The sequence below is a fragment of the Phaseolus vulgaris genome, chromosome 11 (genome assembly GCF_000499845.2).
Source record: "Phaseolus vulgaris cultivar G19833 chromosome 11, P. vulgaris v2.0, whole genome shotgun sequence".
Lineage (NCBI taxonomy): Eukaryota > Viridiplantae > Streptophyta > Magnoliopsida > Fabales > Fabaceae > Phaseolus > Phaseolus vulgaris.
The window spans coordinates 4,729,873-4,739,369 of NC_023749.2; the positions used below are offsets into that span (position 1 = coordinate 4,729,873).

Sequence of the window (9,497 nt, forward strand, 5' to 3'; positions counted from 1 at the left end):
TACTCTACACACTCAAACTCTCAATTAACTTGAGTATTGAAGTGATATTGTAGATACTCTTATCAAAAGAACCGAGAATATCGATAATCGAAAAGACTAAATATTAAGGATTTGATGTTGTGACTATAAGAGAAGTTCCGTCCCGACAAATTAAGAGCTTTTATGGTGTTGAAATTCAAATTACTTTTTCAAATTTGTAATTTCTTTTAAAGAAAATAAAATATATGTTTGTATCTGCGTAATTGTTAGGAAAGAAAAGCGATTAGTTGCGAGAGAAGAGAAAAAACAATATTCGGTGTGCAGTGAAAAAAAGCAACGAAATCAACAAAAAGTTTAAATAACATTACTATTGTTCAAATAACATTACTAAAAAGTCAAAATTACTCTTAACTTTATATATATAAAATAACATTATATATATATATATATATATATATTACAACAATAATAAAACTAAACCCTAAACCCTAAAAATAAATTACATGTTTAATAATAATTAAAATAAATTTATTAAATAATAATATCAATAATAATAATAAATTAAAAATTAATTTGATTTGATGAAAATGTTTTTTTAATGTATTTATAATAAAAAATTATTTAATAAAAATAAATATTTTTTACATCAAATATTTAATTAACTTTATAAAAAAATCTCCTATTTTGTTATTCAAATATTTTTAAAGATAAGGATAAATTTGTAAAATTACATTTTACACATTTAAAAAAAATTAAAAATCTTCTCATAACCATCATATCACTCACAAATTTCAATAAATTTTCCTCACGAATCCACTCTAGTATACCTTAGTCCAAACAACCCTTCTTTACACTTTCCTCTCAAATCTTCTCCGCAAACCAAACACAACCTTGAGACAAAAGGAAAATTGAGGTTTGAGAAACTAACTTACCTTTAAGAAAATAAGTTGGAAACTCTAAATTGTGAAGCATAGAGCTTTATAGACATTAAGAGAAAATGTTTGATGAACTTGTTTGTGGGGTCATAACCAACATCAAACTAAAATTAATGAGGTAACTTAATTAAATTAGTTGTTTAGAAAGGATTTGCTTCATTGTTCTTAAATTGTTCGATGGAGTAAGATGTTAGTGCACACCTTACTGAAGTTAAATTTGGAACATTGCTAAAATCCATTGTGCTGTCGTGGAAGAATAATGTCATTGATGAATTGCACTGGTTTTGATCTTGAGAGGTGATATAATATACAAGTGTTTTGTTATATATATTTATCCATGAAAAATTTACCTCTATAGTATTTATTGCTAAAGTCATATGAATAAGTAAATGAGTATTGAATTATGAAATTATAATATTCTTTAACATTTGTTTTTCTTAAACCAAACATACTTCCAGTGTAAGAAAAATAATTCCTATACTTTATAATATTTAAATAAGTGTTCTAATTTAGCACTGTATAGTTGTGATTAATTTAAACAAATTCAATAATTTAATATTAATTTTATTGTAAAAAGACAAACATTATTACAAGGAGGCAGCAGCATTGGGAGGTGAGTCAGATGGCATCACAAATAATCAATCATGAAATGGACAAATTGTTTTGGTAAATGTAACTAGCATTCAATAACAGTGAAAATCAGAAATGCTGTTGCATTTTTGAATCAATGTGTCAAAAAATCATTAGTGGTAGCTTCAATCAAAACATCCATAAGTAGCCATTAGAGGTCCATGTCCTCATGATGAACACTAAGACCAGGGACAGTAAATAATTCAGATTTGAAACTTATCTCACGTTCCAATGACTTAATTTCAGACACTGATATCATATCACAGTGTTTAAATGCTTTACCCTCTTGGTAAGTGGAAACAACATTATGCGAGCACAATGTTTTTGATTGTCAACTTTGAAGTACTGTGTGAACTATGTCCATGAAAAAGTGTCTTACCCTGTTATCAACACCAGCATGCACACACGTGTAGCCATGCAACTGTGTCCACCACATCAAAACTATTTTTGAACACTCAACAAATTACCTATTTTTCAGATTCTTGCAAGGTATATTTCTATGTGCATGTTGATTTACTCAAGGTAACTAACTGTTAACAATATATGTGTAATCTCTAGTGAATGGAACTTGTTATATACATTGATTTTTATTATTATTATTATAATAGTGGCTACGTTTAGCCATTGATGAAGAACCAGTGGTCGAGCTTACACTTTCATATCGCAATTTAGTAAAATACACCTCCTTTTCTTGATCACCATTGGAACCAGACATGCTGTTCTCTTCAGAATCTGATTCATTCATTGACAGGCTTTCATCTTCAAAACTATCTTCTGCTTCTGACAGCTCCATTTCGGTGGAATCTGCTTTAGTCTCTGAAAGAGTAGCTGAAAAATAATCACTGTTCAAGTGAGGGAATTTTTTATCTTGAATTCCATGATTCCCTTTTTCCTTGGAGTTTCCATCTGGACTGTCCAGTACTGATAAGGGATTTCGGTTGTTTGGATCACCATAAAGTGCAACGTGTCTGTAATATAGCTCTAGTTCTTTCTCAGCAATAGCAATGAAGCGCCTCACCGAGTCAAGTGATTGCTCATACTTAGATTTTTCAAGTGCCTGCAGGAAAAAAAGTGATTTGATTAAGGTAGGAGTTAAACCAATAACAAACTCATATGTCAACAAAAAAAACACTTAATCTGAAAATTAGTTCCATCTGAAATAATGAAATGTCACTCAACCAAGAGGGAGCTACAATAAGAAATAGTGGATCTTTACAGAAACTGCAAGAAAAACACACCAAACTGCACAATATTTTTCTCCAAGCAACAGAAAAAATGCGAAGTTAGTATAAAATATCAACCAACTACAGATTTCCACATTGCTTATAAATTCAAATTTGTCATCGAGAATTGAAACGACAGCTGCAAATGTCTCAATTTCAGCATAAAATTCGTTAGTGAAAGCATGAGTTTTCAACCGTCCATGAACATACTACTTCAAAATGCAGACTAGAGATCACTATATTATGATACACAAAACTCATGCATAAGAAACTCTATCCCATAGGCCAAATGCTACGTATTTAAACACTGTACTAGCAAGTTCAGCTCCTTATTTGCTTAGCCTTTAACCATAATATTTTCACACTGCATTGTCCCACTAATAGCTTGGCACTCCTTGGAACACTCTCCTATTAGCCTCCTACTTATTTATTGTCCATTGCTTGATTTCCCAGCTTTGCATTACCAATCATGCATTTATTTACAAGCAGATGCAGAAAAACATGCAGAATGAATGACCTATGATGGGATATATTACTGAATGGAAATAAGAAGATAAAACAATTAGATCAGAAACTCTTTAGTCAAGTTGAATGTACACAAAGATTTACTATTTCTATGGTATAAAGGGCCCTTATTCGAAACAGAAAGTGATGCATGCAGATTTAAAATTAAAAAACAGATGAACAAAACGGGGGAAATGATCTCGGAAAACAACTATGTTTGATTAAAGCTTAATAGCTAACTAAAATATTAGAAAGTATGACAATGCAACAGTTTCCATGTGACATTAACTTCAAAAGTTGTTAGCATGTTTTTTATTTTATCACAATTCTCAAACATTAATTTTCTAATCACTAATCGTAAGTGCACTCCCCTTATTTTAGAAGATTTGGATCCTATGATGAAAATACACAATGCTGGTTTCGATCACTGTTAGGAAGGAATAGCGAAAATATCCTTTTTCTACTTAGACCAGATTTTAAAAGAGAGTTGCATGATATAAACCTTTTCTGCAACGGAGATTGCAGGTAAATTATCGAAACAATTTTCATTTCCAATGCTTTTAAACTATGAACAAAAACTATAACAATGATAATTTCAAATATTTTCTTTTCCTTTTTAGTGAAGCACAGAAACACACCTTTTTCTTGGACAGTGTATCAATTGGTGACATAATATCAGGCTGTTCGTAGTTCTTTCCACGATAAAATATTGCAGTGTCATCTCCAATTATTTGAAGTGGAATACCGCCGCTCTTTCTGGTAAGTTCTTGCACATACTCGTGTATTTGACCAGGCTTACAAGGCTTGCATATGACCTTAACAGTCTCATGTTTCTTCCAATGCATATGCATATTGAGCACAACCCCTCCAAACAATCCTCTTCTGCCAATTTGTAGATAATTAGATCTCTTCTGAGCCATTTTCTTCAAATAAAACCTTTCCTCCCCCGTCAAGCTATCAGGCTTCACAACAGGACCCTGAAGTTTAGGAACTTCATATCTTTTGAGCCTTTCAATGAGCAATGCTTCCTTAACTCTGGCCTGAGATTAAAACCATATTCATGCAAAAGTTTAGTAGAAAGAAATGTATAAGATAATAAGCATTTCAAGTTTTTTGTTATTGTTGATGAACAATTTCCTAGTCTCATCATTAAAACACTACATATACACAAAATCTCTGTTAGAACAATGTAGAACATAAATAGGAGATCTATCAGACCAACTAAAGTGACAAAAAACCCGGCACCACCTATCATGAGTAAAATTCAATCAAATATGCCTCAAGTCCATAACTGCTACAGCCAAGCTCTTCAAAATGGACAACAACCAGCAGTACAATAGAGACATTTTCTATTTTTATAAAAATTATGCATATAGCATATTAGCATCTAAGATCAAGAAGTACAACGAAAAGAAGATCTTGTAACAAATTATGTTGATTCTTGCTTCCCCATCAAATAGAAACATATATAACCGGACATAATGAACCTCTGGCTCTATTTCAATCCAACTGGTCTAAAAGTGGGAAATTTGATTATTTAAGACCCATACATACCAGCAAAAAGCAAATAAACACCATTAGAACCATACAAATGAAGCAGTATGCTGCACAAGGGTTGGCATCGATGAGAAACAAATAAAAAAAAAGAGGAAGAGGAATCCCAATCATAGCTTACGTTCTCAATCTTGTACTTAATTCTCTCGTCTGCACTTTCAAATCTCTGCTTCTTCTTCTTCCCTTTGACACCAAGTCGACGAGGGTCTTTCCTGTTGGCCGCTTTCCTCTTCTCCTTCTCTCTCTTCCTCTGCATCTTCAATCTCTTCTTGGTCTTCCACTTGTCTTTCTTAGGAGGCTCAACCTCATGAGTCTCAAACTTGGTCTTCCCTCCCGTTATCACAAGGTTCACTCTGCCATGGCTCAAATTTCTTAAACCCCACCAATAACCTTGCTCTCCTAGCGAAACACAATGGCTCAAAGGAGAACACACACACATCTTGCTCCTCCCAACTGACCTAGAACACAATGAAATTAAAATATAATAGTACCTTCACAAAGCACATGCCAATTCAAAGCCCTCAACTTTCAACAACCCAGAACCACAAACAAGAAAATCGAAACGACCCGTGCTATGTGCTTCTAATATATTGTCCATATAACATTGCAATTGGTTTTGGGCAGTGACTTAGCAGATAACTAAATAAAATGTGACAGTGAGAAGGATGAGAGAGAACCTGGGAGAGACCGAAAACGAGGTGGCGTACGAGAATCTGAGAGCAGAGGATGCTCTCCTTATGGTGCGGAACAACGAAGTTGACATTGTCGAAGAAGAAGAAGAAGAATCTTCTATTTTGCAGTGTTACGTTATGTTGCAGTTGTTGTTGTTCTTCTGGTGCACTTTCCGTATTGGATCGTAGGGGTTAGAGTCCGGGTGCTAATCTTACGGGCCCGTATCCATTTCATGTGATACGTGGCAAGCAACCGTTGGGTCAATTTAAAAGTTGACTTTTTTTCACGAGACAGTACCCAATGAGGTATTGACACGTAAGGAGGGCGTTCGGGGTCCATATATGCTTTGCCTTACCTAAACCATTTCCTCTGTGTTCTGCTGTTCTCTCTGTAGCACGGAACAGAGGATTAAAAATAATTAGCGGCATCACACACCGTTTCTGCCACAATCCAAATTTCAGTGAGTTTTTTTTCTTTTTCTTTTTTCATTTTTTATTTATTTATTTCGGATGTCTAAGTTCTGTTGAGGATCTTGATTCAGCTGAAATTTTAGGGTTTTGCTTCCTTGTGGTTTGGGGGAATAACTGCGTGATTGAAAGAATTGGAAGACACTTACATTTTTTTTTCTGTGTTTCTACAAAGAATTTCAAAGGGTGTGCAGTAAACAAAATAAAATTGAATCTTGACGTTGTTGTCGTTCGTTGATTTTCTCCACTCTCCTGATACGTGACTCTGTTTTTTACTCCTGTACCTTTAAAAGGTTTTGGACTTCATTTGAACATTTGTGCTTAGAAATTCTGGCTAGAGACGAGGAAATTCCCGTTAAAGCTCGGTTTTTTTGTCTGATATAAGTGGTTAATTGGAAAGGAAAAGCCAATGAGATATATAAAACATCATTTCTCCCTTGTGATTTTAATCAGGACAAACTTAGATAAAGATCTTAGAATTTAGATGCTTATGATGCTGTTCCTTGATAAAGACATGACATGTGTTACTTGTATTAGTGAAATAAGTTGTGGACACTCCAAAACCTATTTGATGACTAGAAAGAGATAAAAGAGAAATTGTGTGAAGGTTAACTGGAAAAGAGCACTACATACAAACACTTTGTCCAAGTTTTGATCCAACGTAAAAGGGAGAATATATTGATTGAACAAATGCACACATTTGGGTGGAAGTCTCCATTTCCATGTGGATGAGATTAACTTTTTTTTTCAGTTTCATTAGTGATTTAGTACATTCTTGAGATTTGATTATGTGGAAACTTTGTACAATTTGGAATGCTTGTGAAGATAAAGATAACCACAAGTCATATACGCTGAGTTTAACACATTTTTCCTTCATTGTTTACGTGGAAGAAAATGTGAAGATCTTATTGTTTAAAGGCTGTTATCTATTAGTGAACTCTATTGTCTTTGTTTCAATTCTAGAGTTTCGTCTATTAAGCCACATTGTGTTCAATCTTTCTCTATCTGTTAGCCATTCCCAAATATCAACTGTTACATACAAAACAAGTTAGTAATAGTATGGTATCTATCAATTGTGTTTATTGACTTGTTCTTACTTTATTGGTATCTTGAATGGATGAGCTATTCATCAATTTTATAGGGTGTTGTGCAGAACAAGAATATCCCTGTGCAATGAAAATAATAATATACCAGATTCTTTTGTTGCTGCAGTGGAGTTTGAGATTGACAGTACTTGCGAGACAGTAGCAAATGCTGGTATAGGTGAGAGTAGTAGCATTGCTGATGACAGCAGAGAAGGTGGAAGTTTTGTTGAACCAAATTACAAACAAGATGAAGGTGATAATGTTCCTCAAGATTCCTCTGGGATCACTATCCCATTTGCAATTCCCACAGTATCAGTTGTTGCGATTGAAGAGCCGTATGTGGGTCAGGAGTTTGAGACAGAATCAGCAGCACACGCATTTTATAATGCATATGCCACAGATGTTGGATTCATCGTTCGTGTGAGTAAACTCTCTCGATCAAGGCGTGATGGAACTGCTATTGGACGTGCTCTTGTTTGCAACAAAGAAGGTTTCAGAATGCCTGACAAGCGTGAAAAGATAGTGAGGCAAAGGGCTGAGACCAGGGTTGGTTGCAGGGCAATGATAATGGTGAGGAAAGTCAGTTCTGGCAAATGGGTTGTTACAAAGCTTGTAAAGGAACATACACATCCTTTGACTCCTGGTAAAGGCAGAAGGGATTTCGTTTATGAACAATTTCCGGTCAGTTTCTGTTCTTTCACTACTCAACACTGTATGTCTATATAATGCTTATGTTATGTTAGTCTATTGTGTCAATAACTTGTGCTTAATAGTTCATTCAGATCATGATTAGTAAATGTTGCATTCAACAACACCCTTTTTCAGATCCTTTTTATCCTACTACTTACCTCTTTCTATATGCTATTTTTACAATGCTTATGTTATGTTAGTCTTTTCTGTCAATAACTTGTGCTTAATAGATCAGTTATGGAATCTAAATGTTGTATTCAACAACACCCTTTTTCAGATCCTTTTTATCCTACTACTTACCTCTTTCTATTTGCTATTTTTAGAATGAACATGACAAAATTCGGGAACTTTCTCAGCAGTTGGCAACTGAGAAAAGGCGATCTGCAACCTATAAAAGACATCTTGAACTGATATTTGAGCATATTGATGAGCATAACGAGAGTCTTTCAAAGAAAATACAGCACATAGTAGGGAGTGTGAGGGAGATGGAAACCAAAGAAGAACAGAATAAACTGTGATAGGTTGAAATGATAGTTTTAGAAGGTAGAAGAAAGTAGTTGAGTGAATATGTATAGGTCCTTTGAGTCCATTCTTGTGGAGCAGCACCATCAATATAATAACTCATATCATAGAATCTCATTCTTCCATTTTACTGATATTTCCTTTGTATATGTTAAATAGTATAATCTTTAATCTACTCTCTGTGTATATAAGAAACTGTTCAGAATGTTGTGCTAATTCCTTCTCCTTCCAAATTCCACCAATGGATTTACTGTATCTGTTGTTGCAGTTATTATATACTCTCTTAAAAACTGGTTTTGATAAGAATGTTCTTGTACAACTATTTTTAGCCCTGGACTAATAAAGTAGTTTGTATACTATATAAAAAAATTAATGAAATTATGTGTCATATCTGAGTTTCGATAATATTAATAACAATAATTAAAGTAATGAATAGTTAAAAACACATCATAAAATTGGATATAGTAATATGAATTACCATTCAGGTTCTATTTGCAGAATCATTTGATATATTTCAGGATGTTGAGCTTGGAAGAGATTGAAAAAAAAAAAATACATGTGTAAGAAAATCATTGTATATTAGTTATAATGAATAAATTGTTGCATAATAAATAATTAAAATATTTTCTTTGATGAAAAGTAAATGTAAATTTTGGTTACAAAGTTACCATTGTATAAGTTTGACTAAAAGAAATTATGGATAACTTTGAAATGATCATGAACTTCATGAATCTATCTATATTTCATTGAATAACCAATTAAAAAGTTAATTGTGAAAAATAAACAATTAAGAAATAACCATATTATAATTACAACAACATTTATACAGGACAGGTAAGTTCAAATGTTATATTCTTTTGTTTTAAAAAAATTCAAATATTTCTTTGTATATAATGTCTTTAGTTGAAATGCTTGTCTTTCTATCTTCATCCAAAAATAAATATTTTCAATCTTTTCTTCTTTTTATTTTCTATAAACTACAACATAAAAGTTGACCATGTGTAAAAACTAGAAAACTAGAAGGAAGTTAAAGTCTAACTTTTGAAAGTTACTCATTAAGACTTCTATTGAATGTCATTGCAAAACACATTAATATTGACAATTATCTTCTTCAAAATTTGTAAAATAATCATAAAATAAGGAACCAAATTTCTTATTGAATAAATATATTCTCATCAATATTGTTGGTCAAATAATAACATTTTTATTCAAATTATTAACTAACAACCTTGTTTC

The 9,497-nt window shown here is 32.7% G+C and overlaps 2 protein-coding genes across 2 annotated transcripts; one reads left to right on the forward strand and one right to left on the reverse strand.

The window, feature by feature from the left end:
* Positions 1 to 2,112: 2,112 nt before the first annotated feature.
* Positions 2,113 to 5,643, reverse strand: LOC137806860 (CRM-domain containing factor CFM2, chloroplastic). Its single transcript, XM_068607236.1, has 4 exons — positions 5,503 to 5,643; positions 4,947 to 5,283; positions 3,910 to 4,311; positions 2,113 to 2,601 (listed from the first exon to the last, which is right to left on the reverse strand). Exons 1-4 carry the CDS (start codon positions 5,586 to 5,588, stop codon positions 2,116 to 2,118), a joined length of 1,311 nt encoding a protein of 436 aa, XP_068463337.1. The 5' UTR covers positions 5,589 to 5,643; the 3' UTR covers positions 2,113 to 2,115.
* Positions 5,644 to 5,842: 199 nt separating this feature from the next.
* Positions 5,843 to 8,477, forward strand: LOC137806923 (protein FAR1-RELATED SEQUENCE 4-like). Its single transcript, XM_068607351.1, has 3 exons — positions 5,843 to 5,957; positions 7,177 to 7,730; positions 8,063 to 8,477. Coding segments are annotated over exons 1-3 (750 nt in total). The 5' UTR covers positions 5,843 to 5,956; the 3' UTR covers positions 8,258 to 8,477.
* Positions 8,478 to 9,497: the final 1,020 nt, after the last annotated feature.